At 47.9% G+C, this 23226-nt stretch overlaps 1 protein-coding gene across 1 annotated transcript in view; it reads right to left on the bottom strand.

Annotated features, from left to right (window-relative positions):
* TOP3B (DNA topoisomerase III beta) overlaps nt 1–23226 on the bottom strand; it is an 86871-nt gene that overhangs the window by 9225 nt on the left and 54420 nt on the right. The window contains exons 11-14 of the mRNA XM_040416354.1: nt 19638–19743; nt 12707–12853; nt 2682–2855; nt 1540–1668 (exon numbers count right to left, since the gene is read on the bottom strand). Of these exons, the coding sequence (XP_040272288.1) occupies nt 1540–1668; nt 2682–2855; nt 12707–12853; nt 19638–19743 (556 nt within the window). The remainder of the gene's footprint in view (nt 1–1539; nt 1669–2681; nt 2856–12706; nt 12854–19637; nt 19744–23226) is intronic.

The following is a 23226-nucleotide window of genomic DNA, read 5'->3' on the forward strand; positions in this document are numbered from 1 at the left end:
AACATGTCTTGCTCTAGGACGCTTTTGTGATTGCCGTGCACTGGCGGGTTCACCAGAGGGAAGTTACCCAGGGGGGTCACCGGAGCAGGGAGCTCTGGAGGGTGTATCCGAGGGAGGTGCAGCCTGCGCTGGTGGCGGATTCTCAACCGAGCGACCCACTATAGATAGGATGGATTGGGAGATTTTAGAGAAGTTTTCCACCGCCCGAGAGAGGGTTCTGGCCCAATCCGGGAACTCAGATACCAGAGGGGAAGGCAGAAGTACGGGCTGAAGGGAGGGCCCCTGCCTGGGTGCCTGACAAGCAGTGCAGACAGAATCTGGTTGCCCGCAAGGGAATTTTGCGTGACACATGGAGCAGGCATAATGGACAGCTATTAACAGCTTTGGATGAGCACCCGTGGGATCAGAGATGATGGTTAACCTAGGGAAAAACAGGTGGGAGTGGTTGGAAGGCCGGGAGCAGGCATTACTTATCTGTCCTGCCGCCATCTTCACCCTTCTTCTGCTCCAGCAGGGTCACCTCTTCAGTTACTAGCACCGTAGTGGCAGGACCCTGGAAGAGGGACTTGGATAGGTGACCCTTCCGCTGGCGGGATGCAGGGGAGCGAAGTTGCCCTGGTCCACCTTGTCTTCTTGTGGGGGAGGAGGCAGCGTGGCGGACCAACACTGGCATGCTCCCCCGGGAGAACAGGGAGGCTAGGTGACCACTGTTTCCCACCTGAAAAAGAAAAAACAATAAACTAAAATAAAAAATCTTCAAGGAGCCACCCTGCGGAGCAGGGAGGTCTTGCCTCCTATTGACACTAGAAAAAACTGAAGCTGGAGGGGGTATAGCTGCAGTAGGAGGGGCTAACAGCTTCTGCCTAGTGTCAACGCCTCCTAGAGGACATCGCTATACCCATTGTTTCTGTGTCCCCCAATGAATATGGGCGAGAAATTCAAGATACATGCTGCACAGACAACCCCATTCAAATATATGGAGCAAAAAGTTGTAGAAATGTATGAAACAAATTCGCCATATGTGAGCATATCCTTAGATGTCAGTCTGAGAGTTTTAGGTTCAGTTAAAAGGGTTGCGCCACAATATCACGTTATAAGCATCTGATGGGTGGGAGTCCGACCGCTGGAAGGGCTGTACTACTATCTCTGGCAGTCCTATAGAGAATGAATGGGGCAACAGCGAACATGCCCGACCTGCTGTTCCATTCATATGGCTTTGCTGTCATTTTTGCCATCGGTGCGTGGGTCCAGCTGTCAGACTGCTAGCAGTGAGATGTGGGTACTGGTTAAGCTGATATTGCTGTTAAGAAAATTAGTTTTGGCCTTGGATTTTGTTTTCTGGAATATCAGCTTTATATTCTTTCCTGAATATGCATAGTAACAAAATGTGCCAGATTACTGTACCTACTTGTTTCATAATCTTGGATAGATAATGAATTAAAAAAGCTATTACCTTAAGGAGTGAGCATCCTCCCGCAATAACCGCAGTGTATTTATAGCAGCATTGTGGTCACTGCAGTAATGTTCTTTTGTACTTACCTATCTTGTAATAGCCGTGTACTAACACAATTCCCAGACTGGTAGGCTTCAGTCTGCGGCCACTCTCTACTGTAACATAATTACGCTGGCAGACATTATTGATGTGCACTGGGATACTTGCATCCGTACCTAATGGGTAAAACACAATATATGCTTACCATTATACTTCTTACATACTAATAAAGCTTCACAAATCACTTCTCGTTACATGCTTGATCAGGAGTTTTGCCCTCCAGCCCTTACTAAGCTCAATCTTACCAGCAGGTGATGCCATCAGGTAAATTTATGTGTCCCATTTGCAAAGGGATATAATAACAAAGTATCTCCCCAGTGTATGGACCGCTGCCAATCATGCGCCATACATTAGACTTGATTACTAAATTGAGCTACTGAACCTGCACCGTTTAACCACGACGCTTGCCCAGTGAACTCTCCACTGAAATGCTTCCACTGCACATGCACCGAAGCTGGTGCCACTGACGTTGTGTCATGGAGCATCATGGGATATGTAGTTTTCAACTTTCAATGATGCTACTAACGTGCTTCTGTCCTTGAATACTGCAAGCAACACAGCAGAGGGACCAGGGAAAACAGTAAAAAGTACAATCAGAAAAAACAATAGCATGTTCTCCACCTTCTGACTATACAGCAAGTGTTAAATGATCTTTTAGCACAAAAACACCCATTATACAGAAAGCACTGTAAAACAATAACCATACCGCATAAGCCGGCTTATAGTCAAATGTAATTTGCTAGCATACCTTTGAAATTAGAAATATAACGTGTCTGACCTCTTTTACCGATATACCGGGTTTACATGCAGATTCTGTTACCTACTTTTCTTTTTGTTGTTCCCCAAGTGACAATCACAAATAGCTGCCATTATTGCTCCTATAAAGTTTGTCACCTAAGTACCGAATGAAAAATATGCTTCGGTATGCAGCAAAAGGAGTAGGAGCGATGTATTGCTGCAGATATGTTGATGAGGCGTATGTAGCTGTAGCCAGTAACCATGTGACCAATTAAACTGGTGAATGATCCAAGATTTTTTTTATGGTGATTTATGTATTTTGAGGGAAACACTCTATATCATATGGTTTTTACTGATGTATCTGTGCATACCGGTATAAAGGATTACTAACCAATCCCATGTTTCTCCATCAGGGTGATGAGCTCGGCTTCTGTAAGATAATCTGGAGGGCACGTCTGCTTTTCCTGAAGCTTTATCTCATCCACAGTGAACTTGTCCCCTCTTTCACATGGCTGAAAACTTTCCTCCATTGGGATACCCAGCCAAGGCATTATTTCCGTAAACCCTGAAATTCAATAGTGAAGAAATCAACCCATCTTTTAAGAAAAGCTTGTAAAATGAAAGTACATCCAAGTCGCAACCTTTAGATGGAATAGCATCCAACAGCAATTCTCCATTTTATACACTGGATATACGCATAATCAGCGGAAATGGACTCATAATAAGCTTTGCAGGGCTGGGGACCCAGTTTGCAAGTCAGTCAGAAGACTATCCTAAAACAGTCTGTGTCTGCTGAAGGCACTGCAGTCTACACCATAAACCTCTTTGCAGAAATGAAAATGTTCAAACACAACCAATACATTTTGTAAATGATCTGTCAGATTTTGAATGGCTTGAAGAAATGGATTCCATCAAATATACATGGCAATTATCACCAGAAAAGATCTGTCTGATTGGCTGAAAAATGTATATGTCTTGAGCTGCCGCGGTTATCCGATTACCAAATACTGGTAAATCAGATGTTCGTGCGACGAACATTTAGTATTCAGTTGCAGCAGCCATTTTTACAAAGATGCCGCTTTCATTGAGGTCACCTTTAAATTAATTTCTCAGAAACTGACAACAAACCATACTATGCTCCGCAAAGCAAATGTGCTGTTGCTGTTGTCACTTTTGCAAAAATGGCCGCACTAACTAAATACCATAGTTTCATGTAAAAATGACCAGACTTTGAGTATCACTTACACGTTTGGTTACACTATATGGTGAATTTTACATTTTAAGTGGAAATTACATTTAAAAGGCAATAAAAGATCCAGAGCCCCTAGCCTGGGTTTGGTACTTCTTTTCTTGATGCAACCACACCTCTCTCCACCAAGGATTCTTTCAAAGTCCAGCTTTCTATTACCAGGTGGAGGGAACAGCCATAAGATGATTGCCCCAACACCCAATGTTGCGAACTTGCGATTATTAAAATGACTGTATCTGAATCTAGATACATCAGGATGGTTTTACAGAAAAGCTAGATTGCGTTCACTTTGGCAAACATGGACACTGAACTGGCTGTCTATAAAGAAGAAAAAAGAAAGTACTACACTCTTCAATTCCCCATTAATCCAGCGCTCCGCTCTGTTGCAGCCAGTTGCTGGCCTCAAAGTACTGTTCTTAATGAAGATTAAAGAGGTGAGTACTGCCTCCATCTTGGTCCTGCACTCTAGTCACCCATAATTTTTTAATGAGTGCCATATACACCCCCCTTTTCGTATATTGTTACATTACAGCCTTAGGCCTCATGCACACGACCGTTGTTTTATTCCGTGTCCGTTGTTTCGTTTTTCGTGATTTTCTGCGGACCCATTGACTTTCAATGGGTCCGTTGAAAACTCGGCTAATGCACCGTTTGTCATCCGCGTCCGTGATCCGTGGTTCCAGTCCGTCAAAAAAATATAACCTGTCCTATTATTTTCGCGGAAAACGGTTCGTGGACCCATTCAAGTCAATGGGACCGCTAAAAAACACGGAGGCACACAAGATTGTCATCCGTGTCCGCATCCGTTTTTTTCCTATCATTTGCATGGCAAACCTGTCTTAGATTTTTTTTACTTTCCTTTATGTCTGGTGATCCTCCAAAAATAAAGTAAGACACACGGAAACAAAAACGGATCACGGAACAATGGAACCCCATTTTGCGGAACTGAACACAACAACGGTTGTGCGCATGAGGCCTTAAGTTCAATGTTTTGTTAATCTGAATTTTATGTGATGGATCAGAACACAATAGTCTAAGGGTACTTTCACACTTGCGGCAGGACGGATCCGACAGGCTGTTCACCATGTCGGATCCATCCTTCCACTATTTCGCCGTGCCGTGGGACCGCCGCTCCGTCCCCATTGACTATAAAAGTCGAGCCTGCATGTCCGACTTTTTAGTCCGGCGGCTTTCGCCGTGCACCGCCGTGCTGCGCCGGAGCTCCGCCCCCGTCCCCATTATAGTCAATGGGGACGGAGCGGCGGCACGGCGAAATAGCGGAAGGACGGATCCGACATGGTGAACAGCCTGTTGGATCCGTCCTGCCGCAAGTGTGAAAGTACCCTAAGTTGGTGAAGTAAAAGAAGAAAAATATATAAATAAAACTATTGTTTAGAGATAGAAAACAGAAAATTGGCATGTGCGTATGTATTCACCCCCTTTGTTAGGAAGCCCATAACAAGCTTTGATGCAACCAATTACCTTCAGCAGTCACATAATTAGTGAAATGATGTCCACCTGTGTGCAATCTAAGTGTCACATGATCTGTCATTACATATACACACCTTTTTTTTTTTGAAAGGCCCCAGAGGCTGCAACACCTAAGCAAGAGGCATCACTAGCCAAACACTGCCATGAAGACCAAGGAACTCTCCAAACAAGTAAGGGACAATGTTGTTGAGAAGTACAAGTCAGGGTTAGATTATAAAAAAATATCCAAATCTTTGATGATCGCCAGGAGCACCATCAAATCTATCATAACCAAAGGGAAAGAACATGGCACAACAGCAAACCTGCCAAGAGACGGCCACCCACCAAAACTCATGGACTGGGCAAGAAGGGCATTAATCAGAGAGGCAGCACAGAGACCTAAGGTAACCCTGGAGGAGCTGCAGAGTTCTACAGCAGAGACTGGAGTATCTGTACATAGGACGACAATAAGCCGTACGATCCAAAGAGTTGGAGTTGATGCAAATCCTCAAACAATCCATGTTAATTCCAGGTTGTGAGGCACCAAAATATGAAAAAAAGTCAAGGGGGGTGAATACTTTTGCAATGCACTGTAGAGCTGGTCCTATTTTCCCTGAACTTATTTATTTCCTACTTGCACAAAAAGAGGAGAGTCATTGTAGAGTAGTATCTCATCTAAAAGAGGTCACCTTGTTGTGGTGGATGAGCACAAATCATTTAGATCAAAATATACTTGGAAAGTACTTCATTAATTTATATAGTGAAAATACCATTAGCAATATGTATAATCCATATATTTAGTTTACAGTGTTCAGTTGCATTGTGCCTTTGCTAAAGAAGTAAGTACTGTTTGTTTTTTTTAGGAAATTTGTTGCCTTTTCGCTTTTTTTTTTTTTACAAAACCAGACAATTTAGGGTACCTGCACATGGGTGCGGATAAACATGCAGAAGATCCACACAAATTTTCTTGCAGATTTCTCTGCGTTTCCACACAAAAAGCCACATGTATTACTTGTGGATTTGATGTGGCTTTGCCGCAGATCTCACCCTTCCATTGAAAGGGGTGAAATCCACACAAAAAATTGTAAACATAATTGACATGCAGCGGATTTCCAAATCCGCACAGCAGGTCAATTTCCACAAGGAGTGAGAAAGCAAAGTGTACATGAGATTTGTCTCAGACACTTTGCTAGTAGTGTATTACGCTGCGGTTTTTCTGCAAAGGAATTTGTATGGAAAAAGGAGACTTTTGTATTACTTACCAGTAAAGTCTCTTTCTCGCTCTTCCTTGGGGGACACAGGAAACCATGGGTATAGCTCTGCTCCCTAGGAGGCGTGACACTAAGTGAAAGCTGTAAGCCCCTCCTCCATCAGCTATACCCTTCAGCCTGGAGAAGAGACTGCCAGTTGCGTGTCCAAGTAGTGAAAGATAACCACCAACCGGAAAAAAGAACTGTCGAGCCCCAACGGGGGCAACCAAGCCGGAACCACAACTGTAACCCAAATGAAGGGCGGGTGCTGTGTCCCCCAAGGAAGAGCGAGAAAGAGACTTTACTGGTAAGTAATACAAAAGTCTCCTTTTCTCGCCCATATTCCTTGGGGGACACAGGAAACCATGGGACGTTCCAGAGCAGTCCCAGAAGGGAGGGACCAGAACAAACTAGACCAACACCAGAGGCATCAATCAACTGCCGCCTGCAACACCAGACGGCCTAAAGCAGCGTCAGCCGACGCATGAGTATGCACCCTGTAGAACTTGGTGAAGGTGTGCAAGGAGGACCAAGTGGCCGCCTTGCAAATCTGCTCCGTAGAAGCCCGATTCCTCTGAGCCCAGGAAGCCCCGACCGCTCTAGTGGAGTGAGCGGTAACACCGAGGGGCGGAACCTTGCCCTTGGCGAGATAAGCCTCAGTAACAGCCATCTTGACAAAACGGGCGATAGCAACTTTGGATGCCGCCATCCCTCTGCGCGACCCCTCCGGAACCACAAAGAGCGAGTCAGTACGCCTGAAAGAGCTGGTTACCTCCAGGTAAACCTTGAGCGCCCTGACAACGTCCAGGCGATGAAGCTTCCTCTCCCGCGGGTGGGAAGGGGAAGGACACAAAGAGGGGAGAACGATGTCCTCGTTCAGATAAAAGGCGGAGACCACCTTAGGAAGGAAGGAAGGGACCGGACGAAGAACTACCTTGTCCTGGTGGAACACTAGGAAAGGTTCCAGATAGGAGAGTGCAGCCAATTCGGACACCCTCCGAAGAGAGGTGACGGCTACCAGGAAAATAACCTTGCAGGACAGAAGTCGCAAGGAAACCGTCCGCAGAGGCTCGAAAGGAGAAGCCTGGAGCGCTGAGAGAACCAGGTTCAGGTCCCAGGGCGGTACCAGAGGGCGGTACGGGGGAACCGCGTGAGCCACGCCCTGAAGGAAGGTCTTGACAGGACCAAGGGGGGCCAGTGGGCGCTGAAACAAAATGGACAGCGCAGACACCTGACCCTTCAAAGAACTAAGGCCCAGACCTTGGGCAAGTCCGCTCTGCAGGAAGGACAAAACGGTGGGGAGAGAAAAGCGGAGCGGAGGAATCCCCAGATCGGCACAGAACCCCAAATAGGTCCTCCAGGTCCTATAATAGATCCTAGAAGAGGACGGCTTACGGGCGCGGATCATGGTGCGGACGACGTCCGCAGAAAAACCCCTACGTGTCAGGACGGTGGTCTCAACAACCACGCCGTCAAACGTAGGGACCTTAAACGCGGGTGGAAGATTGGTCCCTGAGAGAGAAGATCTTCCCTGGCGGGCAGCGGCCAGGGCGCGTCTGCCAGGAGCAGCATGAGGTCGGCATACCAAGACCGGCGGGGCCAGTCCGGAGCGACCAGAATCACCGAGACGCCTTCCGCCGCGATCTTCCGAAGGACCTTGGGCAGGAGTGGGATGGGAGGGAATATGTATGGACGTGCGAAGCCTCGCCAAGGAAGAACGAGGGCGTCGGCTCCGCAGGCTCCCGGATCCCTGGCCCTGGACAGATAGGCGGGGACCTTGTGATTGAATTTGGAGGCCATGAGGTCCACGTCCGGTATGCCCCAACGAAGGCAAATGGCCTCGAACACCTCCGGGTGAAGAGACCACTCGCCGGGGTCGACGGTGGTGCGACTGAGGAAGTCCGCCGCCCAATTGTCCACCCCTGGAATAAAAATTGCAGATAGGGCCGGGACATGGGCTTCCGCCCAACGGAGAATGCTGGTGACCTCCCGCATTGCTGCAACGCTGCGAGTGCCCCCCTGGTGGTTTATGTACGCCACGGCCGTGGCGTTGTCCGATTGCACACGAACTGGATGACCCTTCAGCAGATGAGTCCAGTGTCGCAGAGACAGAAGGGCCGCTCTCAGCTCCAGGACATTGATCGAGAGTTTGGACTCCGATGGAGACCAAATGCCCTGGACGGATCGGGGAGGAAACACGCCTCCCCAGCCCAAGAGACTGGCATCGGTTGTAACCACCAACCAGTTGAGCGGCAGAAAGGACCTGCCCAGAAGAGGGGACTGCAACCACCAGCGGAGAGATGACCGCACCGGAGGCGATAGATGGAAGGGATGATCCAGAGACTCCGGCGATTTGTCCCAGGAGGAGAGGATCGCCCGTTGGAGAGGGCGGGAGTGAAACTGCGCAAATGGGATCGCCTCGAAGCAGGCAACCATCTGCCCCAAGACCCGCATGCAGAAGCGGAAGGACGGTCGACGGTGGAGAAGGAGACCCCGAATCGCCCGACGGAGGGTCAGTCGTTTTTCCGAGGGAAGACGTACCTCCGCCGCTTCCGTGTCTAAAAGCATTCCCAGGAAGACCAGTTGTCTGGCGGGAGGAAGGGAGGACTTGGGGAAGTTGATGACCCAACCGAATCTCGCCAGAGTCTCTAGAGTGAGATCCACGCTGGCAACCGCTTGGGAAAGGGACGGAGCCTTGATGAGGATATCGTCCAAGTACGGTAGCAGAAAAACACCCCTGGAACGGAGTAAGGCCAAAACCGGGGTCAGGACCTTGGTGAACACCCGGGGGGCTGTTGCCAGCCCAAAGGGAAGGGCGACAAACTGGAAGTGGAGGTCCCCCACGGCGAATCGGAGGAAGCGATGGTGACACCGGGCTACCGGAACATGGAGGTAGGCATCCTGTATATCGATGGAAGACATGAAATCTCCCTGCTCCAGGGAAGCCACCGCGGAACGGAGGGACTCCATCCGAAACCGTCGAAGGAGGAGAAAACGGTTGAGCTTTTTGAGGTCCAAAATGGGCCGCACCGAACCTCCCTTCTTGGGAACTACAAAGAGGTTCGAATAGAACCCTTGGAACCTTTCCTCTAGAGGAACGGGGGTAATCACCCCCCTGTCCAGTAAGGCTTGAACAGCCGCGGAGAACGCAGCCTCGCTTTTCGGGTCCCGCGGGGGGGCGGGAGCGAAAGAACCGATCTGGAGGGAAGGACGCAAATTCGATTTTGTATCCTGAGGACACAATTTCGAGAGCCCAGGCGTCGGAGACGTGAGCCATCCAGATGTCCCTGAAAAGGAGGAGCCGGCCCCCCACCCGGGTGGGTGGGGGCGCGCCTTCAGGCAGAGGACTGCTTTGCTGCGGGTGTGCGGGCAGCCTGCGGCCTGCGCCAGGAGGGCTGCGCCCGAAAAAACGGCTTCCTACGCTTATCCTGGGGAGGGGCCGAAGCGGCAGCTGCGGGGGGAGCCCCAGAGGTCCTGCGGGAGGACCGAAAACGAGACGCACCGGGGCGTCCGCGGGGGGGCGCCCCTGGCTTGGGGTTGAGGAAGATGGGTGCTTTTACCACCCGTGGCCTCCGAAATAAGCTCGTCTAGGCGGACCCCGAAAAGGCGGGAACCCGCAAACGGTAGCCCCGCCAAGGAACGTTTGGAGGCAGCGTCTGCTTTCCAAACCTTCAGCCAGAGCTCCCTCCTGACGGAAACCGCCAGGGCGGAGGAGCGTGCAATAAGGGCTCCCGCATCAAGGGAGGCCTCACAAACAAAATTCCCGGCCCGAATAATAAGCTGGGCCAAGGAACGTAGGTCCTGGATGGGGACGTCCGAGTCCAACTCCTGTTCCAGCTGCGCACCCCAAGCAGAGATTGCTTTACCTGCCCAAGCAGAGGCAAAAACCGGTCTGAGAGCAGAACCGGAGGCAGCAAAAATGCCCTTGGAAAGGGTCTCCATGCGACGGTCCTCCGCTGACTGAAGAGAGGACCCGTCGGGAACAGGGATGGCCGTGTTCTTTGACAGACGGGCCACAGGATAGCAAATGTCCAATGGGGGTGGATGTAGCAGCGGTGGGAGGAAGGAAGGGGAGGCTGGAGCAGCCACTCTCACCATACGCTGTCTTCGCCCTCAATCCATCCAGCAGGGTCGCCCCTTCAGCTACTGGCACCGCAGTGGCAGGAAGCCGGGGGAGGGACTTGGCGTGCGGGCGACCCTTGAGCTGGCGGGACGCAGGGGAGCGAGGCTGCCCTGGTCCACCTTGTCTTCTGTGGGGGAGGCGGCAGTGCGGAATTACCGGCACTGGCGCAACTCAACCCCGGGAGAAACAGAGGGGTCTAATGCGCCTCTGTTGTCCCTGTAAGTAGAAAAAAATCGAATTAAAACAACAAAAAACGCAAAAATAAAATTATAGGAAAACAACCCTGCATAAGCAGGGGGTGTCTTGCCTCCTTGGACACTAAGCAAAAACTGGCAGTCTCTTCTCCAGGCTGAAGGGTATAGCTGATGGAGGAGGGGCTTACAGCTTTCACTTAGTGTCACGCCTCCTAGGGAGCAGAGCTATACCCATGGTTTCCTGTGTCCCCCAAGGAATATGGGCGAGAAAAACGAAGCATAATCTGCAACAGGTGCAGGTAGCCTTATTCTGCATTTCAACTGGAAGGATAAGTTGCAAAAACAGACACTAGTATGCTAGGTTTACCCACTTACTGTTGGCCCCTAAAAATAATTTCCAATTTAACCCAGGAGGACCAACTAGTTTACAAAAGTTGCACAATTTGAATTTCGTTCTAAAATCACTTGGAAGTAAAACTATATTTTTTTGGCTGGGCTTATATGTAGCAGTCACAATGTGGCCAAAAACCTGCCTGCCCAAGGTGACAAATGGCTGCATAATTTTGAAGATAATTTGGGTGCTCATTGGGTTTTAGGAATATTACAGCCACTGCACTGAGTCTTATGCAATCATTTATCACACTGGTGTAAAGTAGAACTGGCTTAGTTGCCCATAGCAACCAATCAGATTCCTCCTTTCATTTTTCACAGCACATTTGGAAAATGAAAGTTGGAATCTGATTGGCTGCTACGGGCAACTAAGCCAGTTCTACTTTACACCAGTTTGATAAATGACCCCATTAATCTCTAATACTGAAGTAATATTCCTCGACCATGAATAAGTTAATTGGTGCATGACTTATTAAAAGCAACAGCTTAGATAACTGTACTGTAACTAACAAACCAAGAATCTGTGTGTCCACTAAGTGACCTTTTACGTGAGCTTGTATCTAATGTATTTAAATAAGGTACGTTTCCTACTAAATGGCAGCAAGCAGAGATCTCAATTCCCATGAGGAATTGCTACAGAAAGCACCATATTTTTCGCACTATAAGACACTTTTTCCCACAAAAGTGAAGAAAGTGGCAGTGCATCTTATAGTCCGAATGCTAATGACCGCTTCCACTATGCAGGAGGCGCAGGGAGCCGTGAGGGAAGCGCTGTGCTGGCCCTAATCGCCCTCCCTGGCTTTCTTCCCGGCCCCACTCTGCACTGTGTCCTGATGGCATACAGAGTCAGGACGTAGTGCACGTAGGCGCACACTATGACCTGGCGCTGTGCAACGTCAGGTCACAGTGCAGTGGTGACTGAAAAAAGACCAGGGAGCGCCACCCAGAGGAAGCAAGGTAAGTTTATTTATTTCGTTTTTAATTGATCACTCGCGTTTTGACTTTCCGTTTGTGAGATCCGTTCAGGGCTCTCACAAGCGGTCCAAAACAGATCAGTTTGCATTCTAATGCATTCTTAATGGAAAAGGATTGACTCAGAATGCAGCAGTTTGCATCAGTTCAGTCTCCATTCCGCGTTTTGGTGTCCGTCTGATGAAACTGAGCCAAACGGATCCGTCCTGGCAGACAATGTAAGTCAATGCTGACGGATCAGTTTTTTACTGACACAATCTGGCACTATTGAAAACGGATCCGTCCTCCATTGACTTTCAATGGTGTTCATGACGGATCCGTCTTGGCTATGTTAAAGATAATACAAACGGATCCGTTCATGACTGATGCAGACGGTTGTATTATCTGAACGGATCCGTCCATGATGGATCCGCACAAAACGCGAGTGTGAAAGTAGAGGCTGATTGAGGTTGGGGGGGGGGGGGGGTGTCTAATTTGAGGCTGATGGAGCTTGGGTCTGAGGATCTGATCTGAGAATGATGGAGCTTGGGAATCTGATTTTGGGGTCTGATGAACAATGGGGATCTGATATGGGGGTCTAATGAAACCTTTTTTTTCCCTCCAAATCCTCCAGGTGTATAGTCGGAAAAATACAGTATATTGGAAAAAAATTATAACTTTTGATTAGACAAAGAATACAAAACTTTGATAACCCTTTATAGAAAGTTATTAGACTTTTCACACTTTCAGTTTCTGTGCTACATAACTATATTGTTGGTGACTACTCACCAGGAGAGATGACTTCCTTGCAGGTGGCTGTAAATCTCTCACAGCCTACGCTGAAATTAATACTTGTCTGGAGATATTTGCAGTCATAACTGATGGTAGCAATAAAATGTCGAGTTATATACTCGTATAGTCTCCAAGCATCACTACCTTAACAGAAGAAAAAAAAAAGATGGTAAGTTACATTAAATATACCTTGTCACACAGGTTACAGACACAGAACAACGTCTCAACCTTAGTTCCTTGACTGTATATAAAATATTAGTGTAGGTCAAGAAAACAAAAAAACTGAATGTTGGATAAGTGCATATCACTAATTCGTAGTTCGTGGAGCAAAGTCTGATAATAGATGATTTAGTGCCCTGAGACTCTGCTCTAGGTTCTGTTGGATGGTTTGGTAGTTTGGTTCTTTGCTGATTCCGCAAAAGTATGTAATAAAGGTTATTTTCATGGCGGTGTTTGTAATACAGAGAATGGATTGGGCTGGAAAATGGTCCTAACTGAGGAAATTATTTTTATATTTCCAAATATGTTTCTGGAGATAGCGCACAGTCGCAAAGAAAAAAAATGGTTAACATGAAAACTGGCTCGTGGGCGCAGTCAAAATGTGCAGGCCAACAAAAACCAAAATATCTATGGCCAGTTGAAGACCTTGGGGGGCTTATTTCAAACAAGTTTAAAATGAATAAAATAAACACAGGTTAAATAGGGTACATGTGTTTCTATCCAATGACATGGAAACCTTTTTAAATGGTTGGCTTGGCTGAGACTCCACCACATCAACACGCATACTTTAAGGACAGAATATAAAGGCTTTTTCTAGAATGACTATTCTATTTTTCTAAAAAAGGTTGTCCGGCCTTGGAGCTGGCAACCCCTTTTGTCCGGAACTGTGCCCTTGAATATATTTAAAAAAAAAGACTCACCTGTCTGCGGTCTCACCGCTCCACTGTTCCCAGACGCTTCCGGTCCCTGCAGGACCAAGAAACAGCTGGGTCCTATGACTGCTGCGGCCAATCACAGGCTTCAGTGGTCACAGAGGCTTAAACGGTACATCATTGCAGTGCCAGTGCCACAGTCATGGGACCCAGCTGCTTCCTGTTCCTGAGGGGCAAGGATGAAACAACGGCGGGACTGGCACAGAGACAAAGGCACAGACAAAATGGGTTGTCAGTTCCAAGGCCAGACAACCCCTTTAACAGAACACTAAACCAAACCAAACAAATGGAAAGAACAATAGACAAAATGTAACCATTTTATTTTTCTTGGTCCTCTCCCTTCTTATAAGATAATTGCAGACCATGAAAAATAAAATAGAAAAGCAGTGTATTCTTCTTCTAAGCTGCACCCATGTATTCTCCCCCCTCTGATGCTAGCAGTATTATTATTATTTAATAGGGCCATTAATTCCATGGTACTGTACATTAAGAGGGGATAAAAGGGATGCAAATGAGCTCTTAAGAAGCTCTGCCTCTAATGCCACGAGCGTCCTTCACTCACTGCGCCTGCGCCGAATACTGAACGGGACGGCGCAGGCGCGAGGTACATGGCAGACAGAGCCAGCAGGAGGAGACCGAGGCTGCCTGGCCCTGTCAATCACGTGCAGCGGGGCGCGTCCAGAGGTGGGAGAACGGACCTTCTAGGAGCAGGGGCAATGCCCCCCTGCTCCTAGAGGCTAATTAGCATATTATAAAAGTTAGATTTCGGGCGTAACGGGGGCATAGATACAAATAGGAGTAGACTAGTTAGGTTCAGCTGACATTAGCACATCGCTAATGTCAGCTAGTTTAATAGGGTTAATTCTAAATGACAGAAACCCTTTAAAGGGGTTATCCCATGACTAATGTAAAAAATGAAAATCAGACATCATATAGTACATGACAATCTCTTTCTAACAAAGCTAGAACCAGCCCTGTACTTCACATGGATCCAGAGATCTCCCCATTTATTGTTCTGCTAGATTTATATCAAGCTGACGGCTCAAGGGGAGTGTCTTCTCTACTGCAGCTAAGGAGGCGTGTCCATGATCTCCCTATCACAGCTCTGGAGGCAGTTGAAGGATGAAACTGAGCATGTGCGGCCTTCTCAGTGAGCAGGTCAAAGAAATGAGAAAAAAAATAAACAGCAGGTGGTGCTATACAGATCCATTTTATTGAATACCTCAGTAGCTATGCTAAATTTTCAATTGTATGAAATTCAAAAGTGTTCAGATCCAGGTGCTGGTTTAAAAACCGTAGAATATTTTTCATGGGACAAACCCTTAAACTTCCTTTACATAATAATTGCTATTTGCTGAAGTGAGACAACCCCTTTAAGAATGCATCCATGTACTGCATGGTCTGGATGCATTCTTAAAGGAAACCTGTCACCTGGATTTTGGTTATAGAGCTGAGGACATGGATTGCTAGATGGCCGCTAGCACATCCGCAATATCCAGTCCCCATAGCTCTATGTGCTTTTATTGTGTAAAAAAACCGATTTGATACATATGCAAATTAACATAAAAGAGTCATATCCAGGGCCGGTCTGGCAATAGGGCAGACCGGGCATTTGCCCGGTGGGCCGGGCCGCCTCAGGGCTCGAGTCGAGGAGGAACGGGGTCCAGGTTTGGTCAAATATCCCCCAGCGGCAGTGTGTGCGGCGGCGGCGGGGCAGGCACTGAGATGAGCGCTTCCATTGTGGAAGCAAAGCGCTCATCTCCATAGTGATCTGTTTGTATCGCCGTCCTCAGGACAGTGATACAAACAGAAGGCTGTGCGGAGGAGCAGGGCAGGGAGGTGTGTCCCTTTCCTGTTCCTCTGATAGGCTGCCGGCACTACTAGGCCGGCGTAGGCGGCGCGATGACGTCATTGCGCCGCCTGAGCCGTATAGCGCTGGAGTCGGGACACAGGCCGGAAGAGGCCTGCATCGCATCGCTCTAAAGAGGTAAGTATAAGTGTTTTTTTTTTTTTTAACTATATACAATACTTTGTTTTTTTACTGGCACATAATGGGGGGGCCCTGTTATTACTGGCACATAATGGGGGCCGCCATGGTATTACTGGCACATGATTGTGGGGGCCCTGGTATTACTGTGGCACATGATTGGGGGGGCCCTGGTATTACTGGCACATGATTGGGGGGGCCCTGGTATTACTGGCACATGATTGGGGGGGCCCTGGTATTACTGGCACATGATTGAGGGGGCCCTGGTATTACTGGCACATAATTGGGGGGACCCTGGTATTACTGGCACATGATTGGGGGGGGTCTGGTATTACTGGCACATGATTGGGGGGGTCTGTTATTACTGGCACATGATTGGGGGGGGTCTGTTATTACTGGCACATGATTGGGGGGGCTGTTATTACTGGCACATGATTGGGGGGGCTATTATTACTGGCACATGATTGGGGGGGCTGTTATTACTGGCTGATGAGAGGCGCTGGGGGGGGCTGATGAGAGGCACTGGGGGGCTGATGAGAGGCACTGGGGGCTGCTGGAGAGGCACTGGGGGCTGCTATGAGGCATGGGGCTCTTATCTGAGGTCTGATTGGGGGTCATTCATATTGGGGTCTGAGCTGAGGTGTGATCTGAGGTCTTATTAACATTGGGGATCTTATTGGGGCTGTTAGCTGAGGTCTGATTAACATTGGGGGTCTGATTGGTGGTCTGACCTGAGGTGTAATGAAAAATATTTTTTTCTTATTGTCCCCCTCTAAAACCTAGGTGCGTCTTATGGGCCAGTGCGTCTAATAGGGCAAAAAATACAGTATTTGCTTGCTCCAGCCGACCTTCCCTGCCCTTTGCGAACGCTGCGTGCTGTGACATCACGCGGAGGAACTTGGGTGAGTTCCCACACTTTTTTTTCCCAGGACTTGACCCCTGGTTAGGCTGATTGTGTTCGGCCGGGCACGGCCGCTATTCCATTTCCCGGGCACGGCCGTTATGCCCGATGCACATGTTGAGGTAGCTCCTCCCTCTCATTGCCCTGCTGAGAGGCCGAGCAGGCAGATGTAAACGAGCGTTGGTCATCTGAGCAGGCTGATGCATACTGCACTAGTACCTGACAGACCGGCGCTCGTTTACATCTGTCTGCTCTGCCTCTGATAACATTTTATTACCTGTATGCTAGCTCCACATTCTGCAAGCATCCACCTGAGTGTCAGCATTCTCTGCTACCAACAAAGCTTTAAATTTGGAGAGGAAATTGCGTATCACAGCAGACTTCCCAGCCAATAGAGTATTGTCTTTGACAGACCAGGAAAAAGCTGTCAGTGAGGTGGTATTGTGGTTCGCCTGTGTACGGAATTGGTGGTATTTGCCAGAGTTGCTGGAGAACTGTGAGTGCTATTTCGGGGGCAGTGACCTGTACAGGGTGTGGAGGATGGGGAGGTTGAGATCCACTGAGGATATTATAAGACTTTTCTGTAGCTTCCTATATTGTTGCAAGGTCTGTATGTTGGTTGTTGCAAAGCTTGTGTGTTGGCTGAAGCCTTCCTATCTTACTGGTGGCTGGCCCTGCCCCTCAATTGTGCTTCCGGTTTTGGCTCCGCCCCTAGACTGCAAGGGGGTGGGGCCTGTTGGGGGTCATGAGATTGGGCTGCTCAGTCAAAAATGCGCGGGCCTATTTTTTGTCCCAGTCCGGCCCTGGTCAAATCTTAATTGTGTGACCAGAGAAGAGTCATATTTTCAAGCTCTGACTCATCTCAGGTTAATTTGCATATGAATCAAATCGGTTTTTATACACAATAAAAGCACACAGAGCTATGGGGACTGGGTATTGCGGATGTGCTAGCAGCCATCTAGCAACCCATGTCCTCAGCTCTATACCCAAAATCCCGGTGACAGGTTTAAGGATGAGAGGAGCTATACATAACACAAAAGTGTACCATCTGCAGATCTACCCCATAACAGTGCGTCATCCTCAGATCCCCATAATAGTGGGTCATCTGCAGATCTCCCCATAACATTTCGTCATCTGCAGATCTCCCCATAACAGTGCGTCATCTGCAGATCTCCCCATAACAGTGCGTCATCTGCAGATCTCCCCATAACAGTGCGTCATCTGCAGATCTCCCCATAACAGTGCGTCATCTGCAGATCTCCCCATAACAGTGCGTCATCTGCAGATCTCCCCATAACAGTGCGTCATCTGCAGATCTCCCCATAACAGTGCGTCATCTGCAGATCTCCCCATAACAGTGCGTCATCTGCAGATCTCCCCATAACAGTGCGTCATCTGCAGATCTCCCCATAACAGTGCGTCATCTGCAGATCTCCCCATAACAGTGCGTCATCTGCGGATCTCCCCATAACAGTGCGTCATCTGCGGATCTCCCCATAACAGTGCGTCATCTGCAGATCTCCCCATAACAGTGCGTCATCTGCAGATCTCCCCATAACAGTGCGTCATCTGCAGATCTCCCCATAACAGTGCGTCATCTGCAGATCTCCCCATAACAGTGCGTCATCTGCAGATCTCCCCATAACAGTGGGTCATCTGCAGATCCCCCCATAAGGGTCCATTCACACGTCCGCAACTGTTTTGCGGTCCGCAAATTGCAGATCCGCAAATCACAGACACCGGCCATGTACGTTCTGCATTTTGCGGACCGCACTTTAATAGAAATGCCTTTTCTTGTCCGTGTCTGTGGACAAGAATAGGACATGTTCTATTTTTTGCGGAACGGAAGTGCGGATGCGGACAGCTCACTGTGTGCTGTCCGCATCTTTTCCGGCCCCATTGAAAATGAATGGGTCCGTATCCGTTCCACAACGTTGCGGAACGGATCCGGATCCATTTTGCAGGCGTGTGAATGGACCCTAATAGCGGGTCATCTGCAGATCCCCCCCATAACAGTATGAAATACTATTCTATTTTATCACACCTCTTGGTTTATTTTCCTTCTCTAAAACCAAGGGGCATCTTATAAAGTGAAAATATGGAATATATATATATACATATCGCCATTTTCTTTTATTTTTCTGCTGTTGATCTTGTGTGGGGTTCATTTTTTGCTGGATGAGGTGGCATTTTCATTGGTACCATTTTGGGGTACATAAGATTTTTTTAATCACTTGCTATAATGTTTTTTTTTCGGAGGCAAATGTTTTGCCATATTTTATGTATTTTTTTAGTCTTTTGCTGGTGAAAAGGTTTAATGGGGTTGTCCCAAGTTTTAAAGTTAGGCTTGTTTTACACTGTAAAATAAAAATGCCACAGCCTTCTCTATGCTGAGCCCCGCTGTCACTGACAGTGGCCCTCCGCTCCGCAGCTAAATGATTAGCCTGAAGCTGCAACCTCTGATCAGCCGTTTTGAAACGTCCGATCAGAGATAAGTCCCGACTTCCCAGGTATTTATAGTCTATGATCGGTTGGGAACTGGTTGATTATTGTGCTCAATGTATAAATCGTTCAGAGTTAGTAGCCCCCAGACAGATTTTTATCATTTTTATCTGTGAAGAGGACTCAGAGCTCTGTAGAACAAAAAACTGAGTTCCAACACAAAGATATTAATCATCACAAAATTTTGGGCCAAATTTGATTTAAAAAAAAGATAGAGAGAGAGAACAATATTTTTTCATGACAAAACCACAAAGTAAGGTTTATACAGGTCAGGAAAGAAAAACATGTTTATTAGGCCTCATGCACACGACCGTTGTTTTGGTCAGTATCAGAGCCGCAGTTTTTGCGGCTTGGATGCGGACACATTCACTTCAATAGATCCGCAAAAGATGCGGACAGCACTCCGTGTGCTGGCCGCATCCGTTGCTCCGTTCCGGGGTCCGCAAAAAAATTATAACCTGTTCTTGTCCGTTTTGCGGACAAGAATAGGCGGTTATATTAATGGCTGTCCGTGCCGTCCCGCAAACTGCAGAACGCACACGGACGCCATCCGGACCGCAAAACACAACGGTCGCGTGCATGAGGCCTTAGTCTCAAGTATTTTACCAAGTTCTGCCTCTGTTGCTGAACGCATTGGTGTAATAGGAGGGTGATCTCCAGCATCTGTTCCTTTTCTGGGGCGATTGATATTTTCAGCAAGTAAAACTTTCACCTGAAAAGTAAAAGCAATGAATAGTAAATACAAAATCTACGAAGTTGACATTAATTTGGACATGTGGGGCCATGAAGTGTAGGTTTCAGTTTGGTGAACCCACACATATATAGCAGGGACTTGATTAACAACTGAACATCATATACATGCTGTATATGTTAATCATCTCATTCCAAAACTATCTGCATAAGGCCTTTTTCACAAAGTCAGTGTTTGATCCGACATTTCCATCAGTGATTGTGAGGCAAAACCTGTTCCAGCTCAAAAAAACAGAACAGGTGTAAATCTTTTCATTATGCCTTGTCTCTGTGTAGGCTCCACTTCTGGTTTTAACTCGCACTGACTGTGCAAAATTGGCCTAAATGTCGCTTTAGGGCTGTTTCACACGAGCGACTCCATTGCGGGATTCACGCTCCATGTGTGAGCGTAATCCTCCGCTCTGGACTTGCAGGAGCGCACTGCATTATACTGATTTATAATGCTATGTGTCTCTGCGTGACCTTATTTCTACAGAATCATAGTGACATAAAACTGTCAGTATGATTCTGAAGAAGTAAGGCCATGCAGAGACACATAGCATTATAAATCACGATAATGCGGTGCACTACTGCAAGTCCACAACAGAGGATCACGCTCACACACGGAGCATGATTCCTGCAATGGACTCGCTCGTGTGAACAAACCCTTAGGCCTCCTGCACACGGCCGTTTTTTTTTTTCCCGTTTACTGGCTGTTTTTTGCGTTCTGTACACGGTCTGTATACGGAACCATTAATTTCAATGGTTACGCAAAAAAAAACGGAATGTACTCCGTATGCATTCCGTTTCCGTATTTCCGTTTTAACATAGAGCATGTCCTATTATTGCCCGCAAATCACGTTCCGTGGCTCCATTCAAGTCAATGGGTCAGAAAAAAAAACTAAACACATACGGAAATGCGTATGTCTTCCGTTCCCGTTCCGTTTTTTGCTGAACCATCTATTGAAAATGTTATGCCTAGCCCAATTTTATCTATGTAACTACTGTATACTGTATATGCCATACGGAAAAACGGGACTGAAAAACGGGACAGAAACGGAAACACAACGGAAACAAAAAACGGAACAACGGATCCGTGAAAAACGGACCACAAAACACTGAAAAAGCCATACGGTCGTGTGCAATAGGCCTTATACTGGCCAATTCAGCAGGCGATTGTCGGGAAGGAAATGCTCCTTCCCAGCAAATTGCCTGCTTGCCAGTGAAGAAGACTGCAGCATTTACATGCAGTGAAATCCTCCAGAGTATGGGGAGAAGCGATCGCTAATTCCATCGCTTGTCCCCATACAGACTGGTTGTTTGCCATCAGCAGAATGTGTTTAGACAACACTGTAATGGTATCAACCGTTGGCGACATCCCTCTCCCCTGGTCAGCGTGGCGCTGTAGAGCTGCATCTGAGACTTCCAAGCCGAGTTGCGATTTCCAGTAGCTGTGCAGCTCTTACAAGAGCTAGTAGTGATATGGCTGTTCCCTACAACACGAGACGAGGCTGCGAGTTGAGGGTAAAAACAACATTTATTGGTGCCACCCTTGGCCTTATATACCAGTCTCCATGGAAGGGGACCTCCCCCGTGGACCTGATGAGGAACTGCGTTACAAACACACAGACCAATGGAAATAATCACACAATCCGGGACAGTCCCACACAATGTCTCCCCTCCTCCTGGGAGATAATCAGGTTAGACACTGTAGTAACCTAATCATCTCCAGACAGTAAAACCACATTGTGTATAAAGACTCCCATACAGGACGTACAATGTCTCCCCCTGACTGGGAGATAATCAGGTTAGACACTGTAGGTAAGCTAATCATCTCCAGACAGTAAACCACATTTTTTTTTTATATGCATTAAAAAGTACCCCAAAATCCACAATATTCCAACAGACAAACAGAGGGCTTCTGTTACATGGCTCCCTCTTAGTGGAACACGCTGGCAGACCCGGTTTGACCCCTTTTCAGGGCAACTTGGGGCTGTCCGTCTCTGTTATGCGGGGTTGAGATCAGTCTGGAGGGATAATCCATCCGCGTTGCCATTCTGTTTTCCGGGCCGGTACTGGATGGTAAAGTTGTAGGGTTGGAGTGCCAGACTCCATCTCAGTAGCCGGCCATTGTCCCCTGCAACACGGTTTAGGGTACTTTTCACACCTGCGGCAGGACGGATCCGACAGGCTGTTCACCCTATTTTGCCGTGCCGCCGCTCCGTCCCCATTGACTATAATGTGGAAGGGGGGCGGAGCTCCCCTTCCACATTATAGTGAAGAAGACTGCAGCATTTACATGCAGTGAAATCCATTTACATGCAGTGAAGAAGACTGCAGCATTTACATGCAGCATTTACATGCAGTGAAATCCTCCAGAGTATGGGGAGAAGCGATCGCTAATTCCATCGCTTGTCCCCATACAGACTGGTTGTTTGCCATCAGCAGAATGTGTTTAGACAACACTGTAATGGTATCAACCGTTGGCGACATCCCTCTCCCCTGGTCAGCGTGGCGCTGTAGAGCTGCATCTGAGACTTCCAAGCCGAGTTGCGATTTCCAGTAGCTGTGCAGCTCTTACAAGAGCTAGTAGTGATATGGCTGTTCCCTACAACACGAGACGAGGCTGCGAGTTGAGGGTAAAAACAACATTTATTGGTGCCACCCTTGGCCTTATATACCAGTCTCCATGGAAGGGGACCTCCCCCGTGGACCTGATGAGGAACTGCGTTACAAACACACAGACCAATGGAAATAATCACACAATCCGGGACAGTCCCACACAATGTCTCCCCTCCTCCTGGGAGATAATCAGGTTAGACACTGTAGTAACCTAATCATCTCCAGACAGTAAAACCACATTGTGTATAAAGACTCCCATACAGGACGTACAATGTCTCCCCCTGACTGGGAGATAATCAGGTTAGACACTGTAGGTAAGCTAATCATCTCCAGACAGTAAACCACATTTTTTTTTTATATGCATTAAAAAGTACCCCAAAATCCACAATATTCCAACAGACAAACAGAGGGCTTCTGTTACATGGCTCCCTCTTAGTGGAACACGCTGGCAGACCCGGTTTGACCCCTTTTCAGGGCAACTTGGGGCTGTCCGTCTCTGTTATGCGGGGTTGAGATCAGTCTGGAGGGATAATCCATCCGCGTTGCCATTCTGTTTTCCGGGCCGGTACTGGATGGTAAAGTTGTAGGGTTGGAGTGCCAGACTCCATCTCAGTAGCCGGCCATTGTCCCCTGCAACACGGTTTAGGGTACTTTTCACACCTGCGGCAGGACGGATCCGACAGGCTGTTCACCCTATTTTGCCGTGCCGCCGCTCCGTCCCCATTGACTATAATGTGGAAGGGGGGCGGAGCTCCGGCGCAGCACGGCAGTGCACGGTGAAAGGCCGCCGGACTGAAAGTCCTGCATGTCCTACTTTTTAGTCCGGCAGCCTCTCACCGCGAAC

This window comes from Bufo bufo, chromosome 2 (genome assembly GCF_905171765.1).
Source record: "Bufo bufo chromosome 2, aBufBuf1.1, whole genome shotgun sequence".
Lineage (NCBI taxonomy): Eukaryota > Metazoa > Chordata > Amphibia > Anura > Bufonidae > Bufo > Bufo bufo.